This window comes from Heterodontus francisci, chromosome 3 (assembly GCF_036365525.1).
Source record: "Heterodontus francisci isolate sHetFra1 chromosome 3, sHetFra1.hap1, whole genome shotgun sequence".
Lineage (NCBI taxonomy): Eukaryota > Metazoa > Chordata > Chondrichthyes > Heterodontiformes > Heterodontidae > Heterodontus > Heterodontus francisci.
In genome coordinates, this window is record NC_090373.1 from 171,663,719 (window position 1) to 171,688,104 (window position 24,386).

The following is a 24,386-nucleotide window of genomic DNA, read 5'->3' on the forward strand; positions in this document are numbered from 1 at the left end:
GCTTCACCGCCTATTTCTCACTCCTCCATTAAGATAATCCTCAAAACCTACCTCATTGATTAAGTTTTCTTTCACCTATCCAAATGTTCTTCCTTTGACTCAGTGTTGATATTTGTCTGATTCTGCTACTGTGAAGTGCCTTGGGATGTTTTACTATCTTAAAGTCACTATATCAAGGCAAGTTGTTGTTGAAATTCCGAAACACAAAAAGATTTAATTTTAAATTTCTTTTAATTATAGTTCATCTCTCTCCTTTTGGTTTCCCTGGAGGACAATTCTCTGAGCTCATAATATGCTAACAACACTGCCAAAAATAGTGGAAAGAATTTCTTTCCCTTTTCTAGAAACATTCGTCATGTATTCTACAAAGTGTAGGGTCTCTGTCCAATAACACCTCATTGCAGCATGATTGAGTTGGGGAAATTATAAACCCATGTTTTCCATTGCGTGACACCATCCAAACAAAACAAGTATCAATCCAGAATAAATAGAAGTGTTGGGTGGGGAAAATCATTAAATTTAGTTAAAACCTTTGTACTCATGCCAACATTTCTTGCGAAAATGTATCAACAGTGGGAATTTCACAGTTTAATTGCAGTTACAGACTTCTTGTAATCATTGTGCTGTTAAACACAGAGAGCATTACAAACATCTCTTTTGGTATATTTCCTTTCCCCTGCCCCCTCCCAACTCACGCATCAAAGCTCCCATTGCTGTAGAATGGAGTGCGTTCAGTGACCTGTCCTTTAGTCGGAAGCCCCGCTGTGCAAAGGTTGAAAGGACCCAACACTGCAGCTGTGATGCTGGATTCCATATGACTGGGAGCAGTGAGAACAGTGTGTGCCAAGGTATGTGCGTGTGATTATCATAAAAACATGTGGTCGTGTGTGAAACACACAAGTTGTTAGAACATTATCAAAGATTCATATAAGCCTTACTTCTTTTGTAAGTTAAAACGGCTGTGCTAGAATCATCTCCATCCTGATCTTTTACTCTTTCCTGATAAAATCCTAATTCCTGCCCTTGTCATCTCCAAGCTCAGCTTCTCCAACGGCCTCCTCGCTAATCTCCCTATTTCCATCAATCACAACTCATTCAGTAAATTATGGCTTGCATGTTCCAAGTTCCACACCCCATCACCCTGTCCTTTTTAAGCTCCACTGGCTCTCCCTACCCCAGTAAAGTGACATTGAAATCCTCATCTTGTTTTTCAAATTAATCTGTGGTGTTGCTCCACACCACCATAGAGGTCTGCTTCTGGCGAAGGTGGGATCTGTATAAGTTGGACGGGTTGCACCTGAACCGGAATGGGACCAACATCCTTGCTGGGAGGTTTGCTCGTGCTGTTGGGCGGGGTGGGGGGGTTAACCTAATTTGGCAGGGGGGTGGGATACAGAGTGGAAGCACAGTAAGGGGTGATGTACAATCAAATATAGAAGAGAAGCTAAATCAGTCTGGAGGGCAGAGTAAATATAGACCTGTTAAGGCTCAAGCAAATAAGGCAAGGCTGGATTGTATCTATTTTATTGCAATGAGTCTTACAAGTAAGGCAGATGAATCGAGGGCATTGATTAACACATGGGATTATGATATTATTGCTATTACTGAGACATGGTTGAGGGAAGGGCAGGACTGGCAGCTCAATATCCCAGGGTATAGAACCTTCAGGCGTGATAGGGGAGGGGGTAAAAGAGAAGGTGGCATTGCACTGTTGATTAAGGAGTCAATTACTGCAGTAAGGAGGGATGATATCTTAGAAGGTTCCTCTAATGAGGCCATATGGGTAGAACTTAAAAAGGGGGCAATCACTTGGCCGGGAGTGTACTACAGGCCGCCAAACAGTCAGGGAGAGATAGAGGAGCAGATATGAAGGCAAATCCCAGAGAGGTGCAAAAATAATAGGGTAATAATAGTGGGGGATTTCAACTTCCCCTATATTAGAGGGGATAGTTTTAGTGCAAAAGGCTTAAAGGGGGCGGAATTCTTCAAGTGCATTCAGGAGAGCATTTTGAGCCAGCACGTAGACAGTCCTACAACAGGAGGAGCGGTACTGGACTTAATCCTAGGGAATGAAGCCAGACAAGTGGTAGAAGTGGCAGTGGGGGAGCATTTCAGGGATAGTGACCATAACTCTGTAAGATTTAAGGTAGTTATGGAAAAGGACATACGGGGACCGGAAATAAAAGTACTGAATTGGGGGAAGGAAGATTTCAATATGATAATAAAAACAAGAAATGCTGGAAACACTCAGCAGGTCTGGCAGCATCTTCAGAACTGGAAGAAGGGACACTGACCTGAAACGTTAACTCTGCTTCTCTCTCCACAGATGCTGTCAGACCTGCTGAGTGTTTCCCGCATCTCGTTTTTATATCAGATTTCCAGCATCCGCAGTATTTTGCTTTTAATTTCAATATGATAAAACAGGATCTGGCCAAAGTGAACTGGGAGCAGCTTTTTTTAGATTAGATTAGAGATACAGCACTGAAACAGGCCCTTCGGCCCACCGAGTCTGTGCCGAACATCAACCACCCATTTATACTAATCCTACACTAATCCCATATTCCTACCAAACATCCCCACCTGTCCCTATATTTCCCTACCACCTACCTATACTAGTGACAATTTACCTATCAACCTGCAAGTCTTTTGGCTTGTGGGAGGAAACCGGAGCACCCGGAGAAAACCCACGCAGACACAGGGAGAACTTGCAAACTCCACACAGGCAGTACCCGGAATCGAACCCAGGTCCCTGGAGCTGTGAGGCTGCAGTGCTAACCACTGCGCCACTGTGCCGCCCTTCTTATAGGAAAGTCTACGTCAGACCAGTGGGAGTCATTCAGAAAGGAAATAATGAGGGTTCAGGTCCAACATGTTCCCGTAAAGGTGAAGGGTAGGACCAACAAGTGAAGGGAACCTTGGATGTCAAGGGATATAGAGGATTGGATAAGGGGAAAAAAGGAGGCTTATGGCAGATTCAGAGAGCTGAAAACAGCAGAGGCCCTAGAGGAGTATAAAAAGTGTAGGGGAGTACTTAAAAAAGTGATTAGGAGGGTGAAGAGAGGACATGAAAAAACTATGGCAGACAAGATAAAAGAAAATCCCAAGGCGTTTTATAAGTATATTAAGGGCAAGAGAATAACGAGGGAAAGAATGGGCCCATTAGGGATCAAAGAGGCAATCTGTGTGTAGAGCCGGAGGACATAGGTGTGGTTTTGAATGATTACTTTTCATCTGTGTTCACCGTCGAGAGGGACAATATAGGTGTAGTGATCAGGGAGGGGGATTGTGATATACTTGAACAAATTAGCATTGAAAAGGAGGAAGTATTAGCTGTATTAGTGGGTTTAAAGGTGATATCTCCCCAGGCCCAGATGAGATGTATCCCAGGCTGTTATGTCAGGCAAGGGAGGAAATAGCAGGGGCTCTGACACAAATTTTCAAATCCTACTTGGCCACAGGAGAGGTACCAGAGGACTGGAGGACAGCGAATGTGGTATCATTATTCAAGAAGGGTAGCAGGGATAAACCAGGTAATTATAGGCCTGTGAGTCTAACGTCAGTGGTAGGGAAATTATTGGAAAATATTCTGAGAGACAGGATTAATCTCCACTTGGAGAGGCAGGGATTAATCAAGGATAGTCAGCATGGCTTTGTTGGGGGGAGATCATGTCTAACAAATTTGATAGAATTTTCCGAGGAGGTGACTAGGTGCGTAGATGAGGGTGAAATAGTTGATGTAGTCTACATGGACCTCAGTAAGGCTTTTGATAAGGTACTGCATGGGAGATTGGTTAAGAAGGTAAGAGCCCTTGGGATCCAGGGTAATTTGGCAAATTGAATCCAAAAGTGGCTTAGTGGAAGGAGGCAGAGGGTGATGGTCGAGGGTTGTTTTTGTGAATGGAAGCCTGCCGCAGGATTCGGTGCTGGGACCCTTAATATTTGTAGCGTACATTAATGATTTAGACGTGAATATAGGAGGTATGGTCAGTAAGTTCACAGGCAACACGAAAATTGGTGGTGTCATAAATAGTGAGGAGGAAAGCCTTAGAATACAGGACGATATAGTTGGGCTGGTAAGATGGGCGGAGCAGGAGCAGATAGAATGTAATCCTGAGAAGTGTGAGGTGATGCATTTTGTGAGGACTAACAAGGCAAGGGAATATACGATGGATGGTAGGACCCTATGGTGTACAGAAGGTCATAGGGACCTTGGGGTGCTTGTCCATAGATCACTGAAGGCAGCAGCACAGATAGATAAGGTGGTTAGGAAGGCATATGGGATACTTGCCTTTATTAGCTGAGGCATAGAATAAAGAGCTTGGAGGTTATGTCAGAGCTGTATAAAACACTAGTTAGGCCACAGCTGGAGTACTGTGTACAGTTCTGGTCACCACACTATCGGAAGGATGTGATTGCACTGGAGAGGGCACAGGGGAGATTCACCAGGATTTCACCTGGGCTGGAGCATTTCAGCTATGAAGAGACTGGATAGGCTAGGGTTGTTTTCCTTGGAGCGGAGAAGGCTGAGGGGGGATCTGATTGAGGTATACAAAATTATGAGGGGCATTGATAGGTTAGATAGGAAGAAACTTTTTCCCTTAGCAGACAGTTCAATAACCAGGGTGCATAGATTTAAGGTAAGGGACAGGAAGTTTAGAGGGGAGTTTATTTATTTATTTAGAGATACAGCACTGAAACAGGCCCTTCGGCCCACCCAGTCTGTGCCAACCATCAACCACCCATTTATACTAAGCCTACATTAATCCCATATTCCTACCACATCCCCACCTTCCCTCAATTCCCCTACCTATACTAGGGGCAATTTATAATGGCCAATTTACCTATCAGCCTGTAAGTCTTTAGCATGTGGGAGGAAACCGGAGCACCCGGAGGAAACCCACGCAGACACAGGGAGAACTGGCAAACTCCACACAGGCAGTACCCAGAATTGAACCCGGGTCGCTGGAGCTGTGAGGCTGCGGTGCGAACCACTGCGCCACTGTGCCACCCCCACTGTGCCGTTGAGGAAAATATTTTTCACCCAGAGGGTGGTTGGAGTCTGGAACGCACTGCCTGAAGGGGTGGCAGAGGAAAGAACCCTCACAACATTTAAGAAGTATTTAGATGAGCACTTGAAACGCCATAGGCTACGGGTCAAGTGCTGGAAAATGGGATAAGATTGGACGCATGCTTGATGGTCAGTGCAGGCACGTTGGGCCAAAGGGCCTGTTTCTGTGCTGTATAACTCTATGACTCTATGAATAGGGGCGTTACATTTGTTGTTTTCCAATCCACTGGGATCTTCCCAGAATCTAGGGAATTTTAGAAGATTACAAAAAATACATCCACTATATCTGTAACCACTTCTTTTAAAACCCTAGGATGCAGGCCTTCAGTTCCAGGGGACTTGTTTGCCCCTTGATTTTCTTCTATTATTGGGATGCTTTTAGTGTTTTCTACTGTAAAGACAGATACAAAATATTTGTTCAAAGTCTCTGCCATTTCCTTATTTCCCAATATTAATTCCCCAGTCTCATCCTCTAAGGAACCAATGTTTACTTTAGCTGCTCTCTGCCTTTTTATATATGTGTGGAAGCTCTTACTGTCTGTTTTTATATTTCTTGCTAGTTCTCGTATTCTAATTTCTCCCTTTTCTTGTCATCCTTTGCTGGTTTCTAAAACTTTCCCAATCTTCTGGCCTATCATGAATGTTAGCAGAATTGTACATCTTTTCTTTCAATTTGCTACCATCCTTAACTTCCTTAGTTAGCCACAGATAGTTCATCCTTCTCGTGGAGTCTTTCTTTCTCAATGAAATATATCTTTGTTGAGAGTTGTGAAATATCTCCTTAAATGTCTGCCACTGCTTATCTACCGTGTTACCTTGTAACCTATTTTCTGGTTCACTGTAGCCAAATTTGTCTCCATACCTTTGTAATTGCCTTTATTTAAGTTTAAGACACTAGTTTCAGACCCAGGTTTCTCACCTTAAAATTGAATGTGAAATTCTATCAGTTATGATCACTGTTCCCTCGAGGATTCTCTACAATGAGATCATTAATTAATCCTGTCTCATTACACATTACTGCAACTAAAATAATCTGTTCCTTAGTTTGTTCCACATAGTATCGTTCCAAGAAACTGTCCCGAATACACTCAATGAAATCTTCCTCAAAGCTACCTTTGCCAATTTGATTTGTCCAATCTATATGTCCTTACGAGCCCCCATTATTTCTTGACTTATACTCTGTCCTACAACATAGCTACTGTTGGGGTTGGGGGGGGGGCCTGTATCTACCAGTGACTTTTTGCTTCTTAACTCTAACCAAATGGATTCTGTCTTTGCCCCCTCAAGGACATCCTCTCTTTTCAACAACTACAATATCTTCCATAATCAGTACTGCCACCCCACCTCCCTCTTTTTACTTCCCTACCTTTTCTGAACACTTTGTATCATTGAATATTAAGTGCCCAGTCCTCAGCATTTTAAGTCACGTTTCCGTTATTGCCACGACATCATAGTCTCTCATGGCTATTTGTGCTTGTAGCTCGCCAATCTTATTCATCACATATTGTGCGTTTACATACATGCATTCTAAACCTAACTCTGTATTCCTTGTAGTCCTTTTTATTCTGCTCATGCAATGTAAGAACACATTGCTTGTCAGGCTGCCATCTATTCCTAGTTCCTTACTCTTTCAACAGAGCTCAAAAGTAACCAACTAGTAGCAGTCGCTATTTGCGCCTTTTGGAGATAATTTACGTCCCCGGAAGACAAAAGGGCAAATCAACTCAGACCACATCTGTATGTTTTTTGTACACTGATATAAAGCAGAATTGGCTGAAACCTGGCAAATAGGATTTCCTGCTCAACCTTTTGGAAAATGTCAAGGCCATAGAGGATGAGGAGATTTACTAGACTGGTACCAGGGATAGGGGACTTCAGTTATAGAGTCTTTAGAGAGGGTGCAGAGGAGATTTACCAGGATGCTGCCTGGACTGGAGGGCATGTCCTACGAAGAAAGATTGAGGGAGCTAGGGCTTTTCTCATTGGAGCGAAGAAGGATGAGAGGTGACTTGATAGAGGGGTACAAGATGATGAGAGGCATAGATAGAGTGGATAGTCAGAGACTTTTTCCCAGGGTGGAAAGGGCTATCACCAGGGGGCATAATTTTAGGGTGATTGGAGGAAGGTTTCGGGGCGATGTCAGAGGTAGGTTCTTTACACAGAGAGCGGTGGGTGTGTGGAATGCGCTGCCAGCGGTGGTAGTAGAAGCAGATACATTAGGGGCATTTAAGCGACTCTTGGATAGATACATGGATGATAGTAGAATGAAGGGTAGGTAGGTGAGGGCGGCACAGTGGCGCAGTGGTTAGCACTGCAGCCTCACTGCTCCAGGGACCCGGGTTCGATTCCGGGTACTGCCTGTGTGGAGTTTGCGAGTTCTCCCTGTGTGTGCGTGGGCTTTCTCCGGGTGCTCCGGTTTCCTCCCACAAGCCACAAGACTTGCAGGTTGATAGGTAAATTGGCCATTATAAATTGTCACTAGTATAGGTAGGTGGTAGGGAACTATAGGGACAGGTGGGGATGTTTGGTAGGAATAGGGGATTAGTGTAGGATTAGTATAAATGGGTGGTTGATGTTCGGCACAGACTCGGTGGGCCGAAGGGCCTGTTTCAGTGCTGTATCTCTAATCTAATCTAAAATCTAATCTAGTTACTTAGATCTTAGAGTAGGTTAAAGGTTCGGCACAACATCGTGGGCCGAAGGGCCTGTACTGTGCTGTACTGTTCTATGTTCTATGTTCTATGTTATCTGGAGAGATTAGGGAAGCTGGTTCTCCTTAGAGCAGAAAAAAAGGAGAGATATAATAGAGGTGTTTAAAACCATAGGGCGGGGGAATGGGACTGACTAGATTGCTCTATAGTAAACCCTAATGACTCTATGGCTGAATTTTCCTGCATGGGATTTTTGCGATGTCAGGACCATATGCGGGTCCCGAGCCTGCACGGTCCGCGAGTGGGACCATGGTGGCAATCTTCCCAGCTGTGACTAATTAAGGACAGCGGGCTGGCTTTCCACGCTGCCGACCCAATCACGGTGGCGGGGGTCAGCTGTGTAGCTTCAGCCGCGTTACTGAGAGATTGGACCACTGCTGAGGCTGCAAGAAGAACAAAAAGGTCTCCATTTTGAGGTGCCCTCACTGGGGAGATAAAAAGTTGTTCCTGTGCTGGGAACAGGCAGGCAGGTCCAGCGAACAGAGGGGAAACCCCTCCAGTGGTGGCCACATGGGTGGCCATTGCTGCTGGGAGGACCCCTCCTTGGGTCATGGCCTCCCCCCTCCACCCCTGGGAAGCCTCCACATGGCGGTAGGCGAGGGGAGGGGGGTGGCTGCTCTGCCGCCAGCAAAATGCCGTCAGCCCAGGAAAATGGTAGTCAATTGACCCTTTAATTATGTAAATTGTCTGTCTCATCCCCTTCAGCTTCCCCTTATTTACTTTTCAAGAATATAATGATGACCCTTCATGAGTCATAGACCGGGATTTTACTGGTCCCTGGATGGTGGGCCAAGGGGCGGGGTGTAGGGGGATCCGGTAAAATGCCAGGGAGCTGCATCAGGAAGATTCCCTGACTCAGTCCCATCACTGGACTATTTTCCCAGTGGTGGGAAATAAAGAACCAGAGTTGGGATGAGGAGAATTTTTTTTACGCAGTGAGTTGTTTTGATCTGAAATACACAGCCTGAAAAGCCAGTGGAAGCAGATCCAACAGTATCTTTCAAAAGAGAATTGAATAAATGCTTGAAGTGAAAAAAGAGGAAAAGCAGGGGAGAGGGATTAATAGAATAACTCTTTCAAAGAGCTGGCACAGGCACAATTGCCCGATTGGCCTCCTTCTATACTGTGTCATTGTATGATTGTGTGATTCTATCACCTCTCAGGCTGGGAACCACATGTGCTGTAGGACGGTACACCCTTGAGGGCAGGAGATTGTGTCTGCGAACTATAAGTTCTTACTAGCTGCCAATCTGACAAGGTTAATTTATAAAGTACATCCTACAGGACTGCTCTGGCTGTATTTGTTATGTTGTGGACTGTGGTATTAAGGAAACGCTTTAATTCGTCCATACAGATGTGAATGAGTGCGAGGTTTTCCAAGTGGAAGGGATTGCCAGACTCTGCATGCACACCTGTGTTAATATCCCTGGGTCCTACCGCTGTACCTGCCCTGCTGCGTACAAACTTCTCAATGATGGCAGGAGCTGTGATGGTAAGTTCCCACATATGGAAGCCATGAGTGAAGCATTTTTTTGTTATCCATTCTTCATAAATGGGTGTTGCTGACAAGGCAAATCATTTATTGTCCACCTCTAGTTGTTCTTGAGAAAGTGATAGTGAGCCACAATCTTGAACTGTTGCAATCCATGTGATTGATGATGGTGCCTCGACGGTGCTGTCAAATAGAGAGATTTGATGAAGGAATGGCAATCCCTGGCAGTAACTAATAAATATCAACCGCTTAACAAAGGTTCATGTAAACCTGGGCAATGGAACACAACCATGTTCATTCATTGGCTCTTTTTTAAAATTGATTTTAGCTATCCAAGTAAAAGCAACACTATTCCACTTAAGCCAGTGATCCTTGTCAGTTTCCAGAGTTCAAACTGAGCCCACAAGTAATTCTGTGCAAAAAAGGCATTTGTGATAGTGCCAAGTGAGCTCAAGGCACTTCCCTAGAGAGGCAGAGGGTGCCCTTCGGCATTTCTTACCGATTGACTCAGGAACATTGGCAAATGCCCAGGAAGAGATTTCCAGCCAAAGACTCACAAGCTGGGCAAATGGCACATGCGGAGGAAGCACCTACAAGAAAAGAACAAGATGATAATCTTTGTGCAATTGCATTGCTTTGATTCATCAGGTTAATTCAGTATCTTTGTTGTTGCAATGTTCATTTAATTGTATTGCTTTCAGAAGTTCAAAGGTTGTACCACATGGTAGATTTTCAAAACATGCTCTCATGTTTTTATTTTGGTCTGATTTTTCCAGATATAGATGAGTGTGCAACATTACAGCACAACTGCACAGGAGGGGAAACGTGTATCAACACAGGAGGAGGATTTCAGTGTGTTAATCCGCAGTGTCCACAGCCTCATGGGAATGTCAGCTATGTTAAAACATCACCGTTGTAAGTAAAACTGTACATGAATTTATACATGTCAACCAGAGGTCAAAGACAGAAGATTGTAGGTTCAAGCTCCAGTTGGAGTCTTGGACACAAATAATCTGGACCGATACTTCAGTGCTGCCCTGGCAGAGCTGCTGTCAGATGAGATTTTCTCTGTCAGGTGGATGTAGAAGATCCAGTAGCATTAATCAAAGAAAACTAGGTTCACTTTCCCAGTGTCTTAGCCAACCTTCCTCTCTCAACCACAATCATTAAACAGATGGTCTGGTGGCTTATCTTGTTTTTTGGGACCTTGCTGTGCTCAAATTGGCTGCCTCATTTCCCTATGTTACAACGGTGACTATACTTGACTGTGAAGGAATTTAGGTCATCCAGAGGTCATGAAAGGTGCTTTATAAAAGTTCTTTCTATGAATTTATGAATTCATGTGTCTGTAAAGCTTCATTTTATATTCCATGCACCATATATTCTCAGTCCATTCTATACCTTACCAACTGAATTGACTGCACATCACAACCAGTAAGTCTATTCAGCAATCCAAAGTTATAAATTAAATTTCCACTGTATTATTGGATTCAAACTGTTAATAAACTGTTAGTTGAAAGTTAGTTTTGCAAAGCTCAAGGAAGACAATTAAATGTTAACAAATTAAAATAGATAAATTATCGAATTTTTTGAAATAGTGATCACAGGAATCCTATCCAAATGTGTTAATCATTTTCTTAAAATACCACAGAGAATAATCTTGACATACTGTTCAATTTATATTAAAAGATTGTAGTGATAAAAAAATTCTTTTGGACTAAAGCATTAATTCCTTCATGTACAACCAAAAGCAAAGACAATGTTTGATCAAAGCCCAAATAGTCTACCTTGAGCTCTGAAGAGTATGTGATGAATCATAATGCAAAGTTTACCTTCAGCATGGTTAATGGTCATGGTAGTGGATTAACTAGAGGTCGTGAGCCTAAATCTCACCGTAGCAAATGGTGAAAAGGGATTCAATAAATCTGGTAATTTGTGGACTAGAACTAGATAAAATGGCCATGAAAGCTGCTGGATGCTTGTAAAAACTTAACTGGTTCCCTAATGTCCCCCAGGGAATGGAAGCTGTCACCCCTGTCCAATGACTTTAGTTCATAACATATAATTGATTCTTAATGCCCTCAGAAGTAGCATGGCAACTATTTGGCTGTTCTGGACAACTAGGGATAGGTAATAAAAGGTGGTCTTAGCATTGCCCAGATTATGAGGACCAAAAAAAGCCTTCTTTCCTAGATTTTCCACCTATTAGCTCACTTCATGAGTTTCTCTAACATTATCCTTCTGGGTTTAGGTAGGTGGGTTTGGATTGCAGATTTCTGTGCCAAAGTAATTGATGTCACTCTAGTGGGACATGTATATCAGGAAGCAAGGAGTGGTCCTGAAATAAGTTTTCCACCTGTTGTCCACTTTGCAGTCTGGCCACAAATTTACTGATCTTTGGCTTTTGAGTTCTGATGCCAATCAAGGTCATAAATCCTACTTGATACCATCCACTTAGATAGACAGCATTGCATTGTGAAGGCGTTTGCACCATCTGGTAATTCAAGCAAGTATCTCACAGTATTTCATTTTGCTTTCATCCTTTTCCCTTCCCTTCCTTCCACACCACTCTCAACCTTGGCCTCATTTCTCTGGCGAGGTGCTCAGCAGAGGCCAGGCAAATGATACCCTTGCCATAGCGGGGATGAAAGATGAGAGGGAGGAGGCATTGCACAACCCACTAGCAGCTAGCTGAAGTGTGGCCTTGGCAAAGGCCTGGGACTGGGATGCCTACCTTCACCACGGCGGAAGTTGGCTAACCTAAGAAAGCTGGATTTGGAGAAGAAGATTCAGGGATCTCATAGTCTTATTTTAAAAAGTAAAAGAAAATGCTCTGTCAGTATTTATACCATAGATACATTTAAGTGGAAGCTAGATCAACACATAAGGGAGAAATGAATAGTAGATTATGTTGATAGGGTGAGATGAAATAAGGTGGGAGAGACTCATATGGAGCGTAAGCAGTGGCATAGACCAGTTCAGTCAAATGGTCTGTTTCTCGACTGTGATTCCATATATTTTTTTTAAAAACATTACTGTAATATATATTCTGATTTTCTTCTTCCCAGTCAATGTGAACGCCACCCTTGCCCTATGAACAGCAAATCCTGCCATCATGCCGCAAAGACCATCTCCTTCCATTACCTGTCGTTGCCCTCAAAACTGAAAACTCCTGTCACCCTTTTCCGTATGGCCACAGCTCCTGCTCCTGGAAGGCCTGGATCAGACAACCTGCGTTTTGGCATAGTAGGGGGAAGCAACCGAGGGCAGTTTGTAGTCCAGCGATCTGACAGACAGACAGGAGAGCTCATTCTTGTTCAGCCTTTGAAAGGGCCTTGCACCATAGAGGTGGATGTGGACATGTCCGAATACCTTGATCGCACTTTCCAGGCCAAGCATGTGTCAAAGGTCACACTTTTTGTCTCAGCCAATGGATTTTGAGAAAATATTCAGGGACCACAGATGTTTAGCTTGTGGGATTCATTTGAATTGTGGGTTTTATTGTGGCAGATGACGAATCAGCAGCCAGAGACAAAGATATTTTATCAGAGTCCAAATGCCGCAATATAAAGATCAGAACTGTTACCATGTACAATTTGGACTGGATCTTATTCATTACTTGTTACTTTTTGAGATGTATGTTCAATATTGTGCTATGATCAAATGGAGCCTTGGAGACTTCCCTAAATTCTGTCATTACAGATAGCTCAAGTCTTTTGGAATTTTAGAAATCTCCGTGTCTACCATGTATTGCTTGTTTATCACAGATCTGTTTACCATATGTCTCTGGTTTACCATGCTTCCCTGTTTACCATAGATCTCGTTTACCATAGATCTCCTGTTGGCCATACATCCTAGTCACCATTAAGTATCCTACGTCCCATGCAATTGCCGTCTATGAGTTAGAATATATCCTGAAAGGAAATGAGGACACCACTCAACCAAGTTAATGTTTCGCACAGCACCAAACACTGAAGAAAACCTGATATTTACTCCTATCTCTTACAGGCAGCTTCAATAAGTTGTTTTCTCTTTAACTTTGGCTGTCTGCTAGAATAAAGTTATCTAATATTGTGTACTATACAACACAATACTATGTTTAATCTCCATTAGGCACTTAATAATAGCAGTGAGGTACAATGAAAAATATGATCATGACTACTAACCTGCCTTGTGTCCTTTGTCTAGATGCAAAAACAAATGACCCATTAACCATCACTAAATTGCCTGACTTTATTAGAACAGCATAACAATATATATGGTCTGATGCTGTTAGTTTCCTTACTATATTTTCAGATTTTCAAGAGCTGGTAGCTAAAAGTTATTAATGGGATTGGCAGCTTTGTGCAGGAAGTTCTAAAAAGGTTTCTTATAGAAGGCCTTTATTCCTGTGTCAGGCATTGTTTGTTCCAATTGTTTATAATAAAAAAAAACACGCTACACTTGGTATGGTGTTGCACTGTTGGCTGCACAATAAAGCTTTCATTCCTAGATTTTCCACCTATTAGCTCACTTCATGAGTTTCTCTAACATTATCCTTCTGGGTTTAGGTAGGTGGGTTTGGATTGCAGATTTCTGTGCCAAAGTAATTGATGTCACTCCAGTGGGACATGTATATCAGGAAGCAAGGAGTGGTCCCGAAATAAGTTTTCCACCTGTTGTCCATTTTGCAGTCTGGCCACAAATTTACTGATCTTTGCATCATCATGACTTTTGAGTTCTGATGCCAATCAAGGTCATAAATCCTACTTGATGCCATCCATTTAGATGGCCAACATCGCATAATGAGGGCGTTTGCACCATCTGGTAATTCAAGCAAGTATCTCACAGTATTTCAGTTTGCTTTCATCCTTTTCCCTTCCCTTCCTTCAACACCATTCTCAGCCTCGGCCTCATTTCTCTGGTGAGGTGCTGAGCAGAGGCCAGGCAAATGATACCCTGCCATACTGGGGATGGAAGATGAGAGGGAGGAGGCATTGCACAACCCACAGCAGCTAGCTGAAGTGTGGCCTTGGCAAAGGCCTGGGACTGGGTTGCCTACCTTCACCTTCAGTCAGAGCTGACTTTCCCTTTATGTCACTTCAGTCACATCTTAAATAAGCACACATGCCTGGAATCTCCTCAAGTCTTCTCCTGATTGGCCACTGTAATATCCGTCGGAAAATCCGCCAATGTTATGGTGGCAAAGTGGAATAATCCCTAAGGAAATACCCGGCAATAAACTGCAAACATTTCAGCGAATGACGATGGAAGTTTCATTACGTTGTGCTTGGGAAAACAATAAAAAGTATCAAGCAAGGTAGCACTAGAGTTTCCAGCCATCTAGGATTTTTCTGGAGTCTCAAGAATGAAAGATTAATCTCCAGGACATTGCTGCAGTCAACTTAAGAAAGAAAGCATTAAATAAAATTGTTGCTTCTTTCATTTTCTTCAAACACTTTTATTTATTAGTTATAAAAATATTGGCGATGGGGGAAAAGGATGTTTCATTCACAGTCAAGAATTATCCAATTGGGTAACAGAATCTGTTCGCTTTCCACTTCGGAAAGGGGAACACCTTGAGGGCAGCTATAGCAGGAATGTTAAGGGGCAGAGCAGTTGGAGCCGGGAAGTCATATGATTAAAAACTCCAGGAGTACATCCAACTAGAGCTGGCAACTCTAAGCACTGCGGAGAAAAGAAATTTGCATTGTGATTGGTCAATGTAGAGAACAACGAAGCAGCCACTGGATTATTTTATTAAAAATTCAACATCGTTGACTGGTGTTCTTATGGTGAATTTCCTTGGAGTTTTTTCCCACTCCATTGCCATAACTTTGGTGGAGCTTTGGTGGTGGTAGCGAGAAGTCCCCGAGGAGATGCAGCCCCAATGTTTTGGGCTTATCGATGAGTGAAAGGTGAACCACAATGACTTTCAGCAGGAAGGTACCTCAATTCTACAGAATTAAGTTATTGCATTGGGGTTCACTTGCTTCCACTGCAGTTCTTAAGCAGTGTGTCAGCTGTGGTTCGTGGATAACACCATTGCCTCTGAGCCACAAGGGTTTAAGTCCTGCTCTAGTGATGAGCATAATATCTAGACAGTTGAGTGATAGAGGTGCAGTCTTTTGGATTGGACATTAAACTGAGGCCCTGTCTGCCCTCTCATTGCTGTTTGTGGGACCTTGCTGTGCACAAATTGGCTGCTTTGTTTCCTACATTATAACAGTGACTGCAATTCAAAAGTATTTAATGGCCTGTAAAACACGATGGGACTAACTGAGATTGTGAAAGGTGCTCTAGGAGAGTAGTTTCTCTTTTTGACCGGGGCAGTGACTTTCGTTGTCATTCGTCCTTTGAAATTGAAGATAGGTAGCATATCATCTCATTACCAAAAATATGAGATGCTAGTACTTGCACCCGAGTTTGATTAAGTGAGTAAAACTTGCCCAGATCGTTACTCATTCTATCTTACTCCCCTTTCCCGTCCCCCACCCCCCACCCCGCCCCCCCACATCTGAATCCAGCGACAAGACAAGGTTGAGATGACTGGAGATGGGGAGGGCTGCGATGGATGACCTGCCATGTCTGATGCACCCATACCAAAGATGTGAGGTTTCTACAAAGACTACAGTGCCTTCTTAGCCAGAGATCTCTTCCTTTCTCCAATTCTGGCTTCCTGCACATCCCCGATTTTCATCACTCCACTGTTGGTGGCTGTGCCTTCAGCTGTCTATACCCTAAGCTTTGAAATTCCTTCACTAAACCTATCCACCTCTCCATCTTTAAGACACTCTTTAAAACCTACCACTGACTAAGGTTTTGGTTATCTGTCCTTATGTGGCTCAGTGTCAGATTTGTTCTGATAACACACGTGTGAAACATCTTGGAATGTTTTACTACATTAAAAGTGCTATTATAAATGCAAGTTGTTCTTCTTGTTGCTGCACAAGTGACTACTTGGAGCCACAGTTGAGATATGTGCAAGCAGAGAGGTCCAAAGGTTGGGGACCATCTGAGTCATGCGGCCAACGCTACCCAAAACTCCTTTTGTGCTGCGAATGACTCTATGGGTGGAATTCTATGTGAAATCGGCGGTGGGCAAAAAAACGGCAGATTGCCTGCGCGGGCCGCATGTTGCGGAGCCGCCATGATTCATTTTAATAGCCAGCAGACCCGCCCCCCTGGCACCAATCACGTGGCGGGGGCAGGCTGCCTGTCCCCAGCAATGGCATTAGCTGCCTGTGCATAGGCGCTTACACCATTTTTGAAGGGCTGTTAGCCCTACTGGCTAATTTAAACATTTAAAGGCAAAGTGAATTAAGGTAAATAAATACATTTCTTTTGCCCCTCTCCGAGCCTCCGAATAACAATTAAATTTATTATTTGTCCTTTCTCCACCCCCAAACACCTTTACCATCTGACCTTCCCCCCTCAAACTGCACAAACCTTCAACTTCAACCCTTCCCACCATCCCCTACACCCATGACGATAATTTGACCCCATTCCCCACCTCCCCCCAACACTGATAAACTTACCTCCTCCCCCCTCGCCACCAATGTGGTGCCTCGTTTCCCTGGACAGGGATCCGAAGGCACGGGAGTGCCGGCCACAAGGCCGAAGATCACAGCGGGACATCAGATGGCGATGTGAGTATCATTAATTAATTCATTTTAATTGATTTAAATTTTGAATTGGGGTCCCGTCACTGAGCGGCGGTTGTTGGGGGGGTGAGGGGGCTGCCATGAGGCCTCGCCACCGCCAGTAATATTGGGTTGGGCCCTCCCGGCGTCGGGGTGCGTGGTGGCCCTCTCCCAGAGGCATCTTCAGGCTCCCCCCACCGCGGAACCTGACATCTGGGAGAGAACAAAATCCAGCCCTATGGCTCTATGTAAGTTATTTCAGTCTCTCAATCAGTGTCCATTTTTTTGCCGGTGTCCATGTTTTGGCAAAGTCCATTTAAACACCTGACTCAGGACAGAATTAGTAATTGGAAATTGGTACCTTATTAAATGTAAGTCAGAAATTTTTTTTGTAAATCACTTCAGAAACTACTTTTAAAATTTCCTTGTTCCTTGCAGCCTAAATAAGTGACAAACCCTCAAACAAAATCTTTCTGACTATAAAGGGGTTCAAATTCCTTGGAACCCCTTCACTATCCGTTGAGGTGTTGGATATTATGACTTTAAGTTGTTACTTATGATTCCTGCGTTAGTCAGCTTCATGCCAGCTGCATTAAAAGTGAAATAACACTGGCCAGAATCCAAGAGCAAGGCTGTACATACAGTGCTGAACCACATACCAAGATGTGGAAAGGTTGTTTACATTAATGTGCTCCGGGCATGCTTCACTTGCATGCCTACATTCAGAAAATATGCTTACAGACCCTTTTTTTTGCTGCTTGTTATGAAGTTCTGAAAGGCGACTTTAAACCTGCTGTCAGATGTCGAATCATAGGGGTGAAATTAGTCTTTGACATCCATTGAAGTTATTGGAAAATAAAATTGGGTGTGGCATAAAATGGACAGCTGATTCACTATTTGCTCTTTCCGAGAAGACCAATTTCACCACCAAAAACTTTACAGTGCAGCTCATTACCTCTGTGCCAGTGACAGCTCTTCATAAAGCTGCTTACTGTAGTGCCAATTTCCTGCCCTTTGTCTTTTCACATTCTTCCTTTTCAAAGACTTATCCTTTTAAATGATGGGCATTTTTGAACCATGACTGCTTTTCTCTTTCTTAAGTTAGTTTTGATTATTATGAAGTCTTCAATAACATTTGTTATTTGTCCCCTAATATATTTCTCAGAAACGTCAGAAAGCACATTACAGGCAACCAAATGCTTTGAAATGCAGTCACTGTTGGTCGTATGCGACTGGCCAAAAGCAATTTCACCCCTGCATCAATACTCCAAATCTCTTATTATCCATCCTGCATAAATTACAACTTATTGAAAACTCCACTGCTTGTATCCCGTCCTTCACTCAGTCCCACTCGTCCATCTCCTCAGTCCTCACAGATCTACATTAGTTCCCTAGCCCCCAGTGCATTCAATTCAACTCCATTTTCTCATCAATATATTCCTCCATGACCTTTGCCAGTCATGAATCGACCTCTACCCAATCCTCCAACCCTCCATCGGTGTCAAAGCTTTTTAAAAATATTTTATTTATTCATTCACTGAATGTGGGAATTGTTGGCAAGGCCAGCATTTAATGTCCATCACTAATTGCTCTTGAGAAGGTGTTGGTGAACGATCTTTTTGAACTGCTGCAATCCGTATGGTGTAGATACACCCGTAAGGATTTTGATCAGTGATGATGAAACAAAGACAATATATTTCTAAGTCAGAATGGGGTGTGACATGGAAAGGAACCTGGAGGTGGTACTGTTTCCATGTGTCTGCCACACATGTCCTTCTTGGTGGTAGAGTCTGTGGGTTTGGGAGGTGCTGCTGAAGAAGCTTTGGCAAGCTGCTGCAGTGTATCTAGTAGATGGTACACACTGCTGCCACTGTGCGCCGTGGTGGAGGGAGTGAATGTTTAAGGTGGTAAATGGAGTGCCAATGAAACAGGCTGCTTTGTCAAGCCATACTCATCCAGGCAAATGGAATGTAGTCTATTACATTCCTGACTTGTGCTTGCAGGTAGTGGAAAGACTTTGGGGAGTCAGGAGTGAGTTACTCGTTGCAGAATATACAAACTCTGACCTACTTTTGTAGCCATAGTATTTACATGGCTGTTCCAGTTAAGTTTCTGGTCTGTGGTAACCCTCAAGATGTTGATGGTCGAGGATTCGATGATGGCAATACCATTGAATGTTAAAGGGAGGTAGTGAGACTCTCCCTTGTTGGAGATGGTCATTGCCGGCCTCTTGCATTGTGGCAATGTTACTTGACAGTTATCAGCCCAAGCCTGAATGTTGTCCAGGTCTTGTTGCATGTGGACACAGGATGCATCAATATCTGAGAAGTCAGGAATTGTTCTAAACACTGTGAAATCATCAGCGAACATCCCCATTTATGACCTTATGATAGAGGGCAAATCATTAATGAAGCAGCTGTAATGGTTGGGTCTAGGACACTATCCTAAGGAACTACTGAAGCGATGTCCTAGGGCTGCGTTGATTGAACTTCAACAACCACAACAACCACCTTTGTGCTAGGTATGACTCCAACCAGTTGAGAGTTTTCCCCCTGATTCCCATTGACTTCAATTTTGCTAGGGCTCCTTGATGCCACACTCAAATGCTGCCTTGATGACCTGGTCAGTTACTCTTCCCTCACCTCTGGAATTCAGCTGTTTGGACCAGGAGGTCTGGAGCTGAGTGCTCCTCATGGAACCCAAACTGAGCATCAGCAAGCAGGTTATTGGTGAGTAAATGCCTCTTGATAGAACTCTTGAAAACACCTTCTATCACTTTGCTGATGATTGAGATTGGCCTATTGGGGCAGTAACTGGCCAGATTGGATTTTATCCTGCTTTTCATGGACAGCACTTACCTGGACAATTTTCCACTTTGTTGGGTAAATGACAAAGTTGTAGCTATACTGGAACAGCTAGGCTTGAGGATCAGCTAATCCTGGAGAACAATTCCTTCGTACTAGAGCCAGGATGTTATCAGAGTGAAAAATTGGCAAGTCATGCTGTAGCTGTACAGAACTTTAGTTAGGCCACACTTAGAATATTGCGTGTAATTCTTGTCGCCACACTACCAGAAGGACGTGGCGGCTTTGGAAAGGGTACAGAAGAGGTTTACCAGGATGTTGCCTGGTCTGGAGGGCATTAGCTATGAGGAGAGGTTGGATAAACTCGGATTGTTTTCACTGGAACGACGGAGGTGGAGGGACGACATGATAGAGGTTTACAAAGTTATGAGTGGACAGAGTGGATAGTCAGAAGCTTTTTCCCAGGGTGGAAGAGTCAGTTACTAGGGGACATAGGTTTAAGATGCGAGGGGCAAAGTTTAGAGGGGATGTGCGAGGCATGTTCTTTACACAGAGGAACTTGCTGCCGGGGGAGGTGGTGGAAGCAGGTACGATAGCGACGTTTAAGAGGCATCTTGACAAATATACGAATAGGATGGGAATAGAGGGATGTGGTCCCTGGAAGTGCAGAAGGTTTTAGTTTAGGCAGGCATCAAGATTGGCGCAGGCTTGGAGGGCTGAATGGCCGGTTCCTGTTCTGTACTGTTCTTTGTTCTTTGAAGAACATTTGTTGTATTCAGTACGATCAACCGTTTCTTGAATTCACATGGAGTGAATCGAATTGGCTGAAGGCTGGCATCTGTGATGGTCGAGACCTCAGGAGGAGGGCAAGATGGATTATATTAGGTGCTTCAGTCCTACTCCAGAACCAAGGTCACTCCAACTTCTGTCATCAAACTGCAGTATGCCGACGATGCTTTTGTGTGCGCACATTCAGAGACTGAGCTTCAAACCCTTGTCAATGCATTCATGGAGGCGTATGAAAGAATGGGCCTTAACCTAAATATCCAAAAGACAAATGTTTTCTACCAGCCTGCTCCCGCAGTGCAGCACTGTCACCCAACTATCAAGATCCACGACAAACCACTGAACAACATGGATCACTTCTCATACCTTGGGAGCCTCCTCTCAGCAAGGGCAGGCATCAACGATGAAACTCAGCATAGCCTCCAGTGTGCCAGTGCAGTCTTTGGTTGTCTTGAGAAAAAGAGTGTTTGATGACAAATGCCGCAAATCTGGCACCAAGCTCATGGTCTACAGGGCCGCAGTGTTACCTGCCCTCATGTATGCGTCGGAAACATGGACACTGTACAGCAGATATCTCAAAGCCCTGGAGAGATATCACCAGCGGTGCCTCTGCAAGATCCTGCAACTTCAGTGGCAGGACAGGTGCTCCAATATCAGTGTCCTCTCTCAGGCCAACATTCCCAGTATCGAGACACTGGTCATGGCTAGTCAGTTACGTTGGGCGGGACACATTGTCCGTATGCCTGACAGAAGACTCCCAAAACAAGCTTTCTGCTCCGAGTTCCGTTATGGCAAGAGGCTACCAGGAGGGCAGAGAAACCCTACAAGGATGTCCTTAAAGCCTCCCTGAAAAAACTTGACATCTCCACTGATACGTGGGAATATTTTGTCCGAGACCGCCCAAAATGAAAAAGAAGCATCCGTGAAGGTGCCAGCCAGTTCGAACAACATCGACATGCCCAGGCAGTGACCAAGTGCAAATAGTGGAAGGAGCATTCGGAAATTCGAGCATCCCATTCACTCACCTCACCAAACACCACCTGCCCCACCTATGGCAGAGTGTGTGGATCCAGAATTGGACTATTCAGTCACCTAAGGACCCACAACACTGGAGTGGAAGAAAGTCATCCTCATTCCCGAGGGACTGTCTAAGAAGAAAGAAGACTCACTGGAACTTTCCCCAACCCTGCCCCAACCCACTCTAAACCCCTTTGCCTCACCACCTTTAAAAATTTTTTCAACCCCATCTCTTCCACCCACCTTTTGGTCACTTCTGCTAATTCTCTCTCTAACTACCTCAGAGAAACTTTCCTTCTGACTATTTGTGAAGCACCCACTTAATTATCTAAAGGCTACAGTTGTAAGGAATGGCTCAGCGTTCACCTTGGTGTCATTCATATACTGTAATGCTGAGCAAAAGCTAAAATACCAGCTAGAAAGCCAAGAAGCAGCTAAATTCATTCAGTAAACATTAATATTATTAGTAATATTAGTAAAATTAATAAAGTAAAGAACTCGAAATGTCTCATAGAAACATAGAAAAATAGAAACATAGAAAAATAGGAGCAGGAGTAGGCCATTCGGCCCTTCAGTCCTTCGGGCCTGCTCCGCCATTCAAAAAAGATCTTGGCTGATCGTCCAATTCAGTACCCTGTTCCACTTTCTCCCCATATCCCTTGATCCCTTTGGCATTAAGAAATATATCTATCTCCTTCTTGAATATATATTCAATTTATTCTCCGAATAAACCATCATTTTAAAAATCCAATGCAGTGTTGAAATTTAGAAAAAGTTCTGAAGTTTAACTCTCTCACCTTTTTCTGAGAAAACACCCAGCATCAGAACAACTCGCAATTTTGCACTGCACCATTTCTAGCCATTGAAATGTTTAATCCTGGCAAAATTATTTGGTGGAATTTCTAGCCAAATGATTCCAGCCTGCACACTTCACTCCCCTGACTCTGATTCTTGTTCATTTCCTATTGCTGCACCATCAGACGCAAATCTTTCAGTCACTAAGCCCCTGCTTTTTGAGGTGCTATCAGTGAACTAGAACAAGAGGAATCAGGTATGAGTGCATTGAATATTTCTGGCATGAGAGCACTGTCCCACCCTAATGTCCTTACTTTAACTGTGGTAATCTGCATATCTGTAGGATTGGATTTTCCTCTGCACTATGTATGCCACACAGTATTCCAAATGAAACGTGGAAATATTCGGCCGTTTATGCAAGGGTTTACTTACAAATATTGATGTATATTTATAGGAGGGAGACAATACCAAAACACTGGCTCAGAAACTGCACAATCTAGCAGTTTGTGAACTGTAAAAGGTGGATTAATAGCTTACGCACTTTTTAAACTTTCTATTAATTGATCTTTGATTATCATCTTTATCACTCACAATTGGATGGCATTAAATAATTCTGAAAGCTGACAGTCAGGATCGTAGACAGTTAAAAAGAAGAAAAGCGTAAAGGCAAATCCAGCATAAATATCTCCTCATACTTAGAATATTTTGCATCATAAAAATCATTATGGAATATCATATTTTTCATACATTTGCATATCATGAATACTCATTACCTTTTAATTATTTGAAATTAAGTCCTACCGGCCAGATTAAGTCCATGGTGCATAGGAATCTTGTGGCACCAGTTCATGTTCATTTAAAGGTGGCATGCACCAGTCGGCTTTGTGCAGTTGTATCTGAGGTCAATGGTTTTCTTTCTTGAACTCTTTGGTACAATGGAAGGGCAGCATTGGAATGAATTTTTGGCACCAGGCTCGGGACCAGAAAGGGCAATTCTTTTGGTGATGGGGTGTTGGAGAGGTTAGGGTCTCAGATGCATGGAGATGAGGGGGTGGGAAGCCAGGGAGGGTAGAGGGTAGAGTGTCAAGTCCATGGAGGTGCGGCAGAAGGAAGCCGGGGAGGGTAGAGGGTAGGGTCTCGGGTGCATGGAGGTGCGGGGGAAGGAATGGTGTAGCGTTCAGGGTGTGGACTAGGTGATGCTATTCGTGCTGTTGGGGGAGGTTGTTGGGGTTGAAGCTGGTAATGTAGGTGATGGACCTAAAGGGAGGGTCAGTGCTGTCAACATTGGGGTCCTGTGGCGCGAACTCAGGGTGCTGACTGGCAGATGGAATGGTCAAAGTCACAGGGGGCAGTTTGATTCAGTAGGGGGCAGGTCCAGAGTCAAGTTATTGGATGGAATCGTAGGGAGGGACACAGGATTCGGCAACAACATTGAGGTGGAGAACTGGAGGATCTAGGGTGAGAGTGGGCACAGGGCACAGAGATGACATGTAGACATCAGTGATGATGTGGTCCATGGTAATAGGGGTGTGATTCAAGGGTCACAAAATACTACACAAAATGAGAGTTCATGGTGTAGGGGGTAACATATTAGCATGAATGGAGAATTGGTTAGCTAACAGGAAACAGAGAGTAGGTTTTAATGGGGCAAGGTACATGGAGGTGTGGAGCAGGAAAGCCAGGGAGCGCAATGGTTGGGGTCTCGGGTGCATGGAGGTGCGGGGGAAGGAATGGTGTAGCGTTCAGGGTGTGGACTAGGTGATGCTATTCGTGCTGTTGGGGGAGGGTGTTGGGGTTGAAGCTGGTAATGTAGGTGATGGACCTAAAGGGAGGGTCAGTGCTGTCAACATTGGGGTCCTGTGGCGCGAACTCCTGTGGCAAGCTTAGAATTAGTATTACATAGAACTTACAGCACAGAAACAGGCCATTTGGCTCAACAGGTCTAGGCCAGTGTTTATGCTCCACATGAGCATCCTCCCATTTTACTTCATCAGCATATCCTTCTAGTTCTTTCTGCTTCGTGTACATATTTAGCTTCTCTTTAAAGACATTTATGCCTTTTGCGTCAACTACTCCACGTGGTAACAAGTT

General features: G+C 43.9%; 1 protein-coding gene across 1 annotated transcript in view; it reads left to right on the forward strand.

Moving 5' to 3' along the window:
- The window catches only part of LOC137353317 (fibulin-7), a 150,049-nt gene extending 135,713 nt beyond the window's left edge, over window positions 1–14,336 (forward strand). Inside the window, exons 5-8 of the mRNA XM_068019458.1 lie at window positions 705–848; window positions 9,134–9,271; window positions 10,048–10,186; window positions 12,340–14,336. Coding sequence (XP_067875559.1) covers window positions 705–848; window positions 9,134–9,271; window positions 10,048–10,186; window positions 12,340–12,712 — 794 coding nt within the window. The 3' untranslated portion in view covers window positions 12,713–14,336. The remainder of the gene's footprint in view (window positions 1–704; window positions 849–9,133; window positions 9,272–10,047; window positions 10,187–12,339) is intronic.
- Window positions 14,337–24,386: the final 10,050 nt, after the last annotated feature.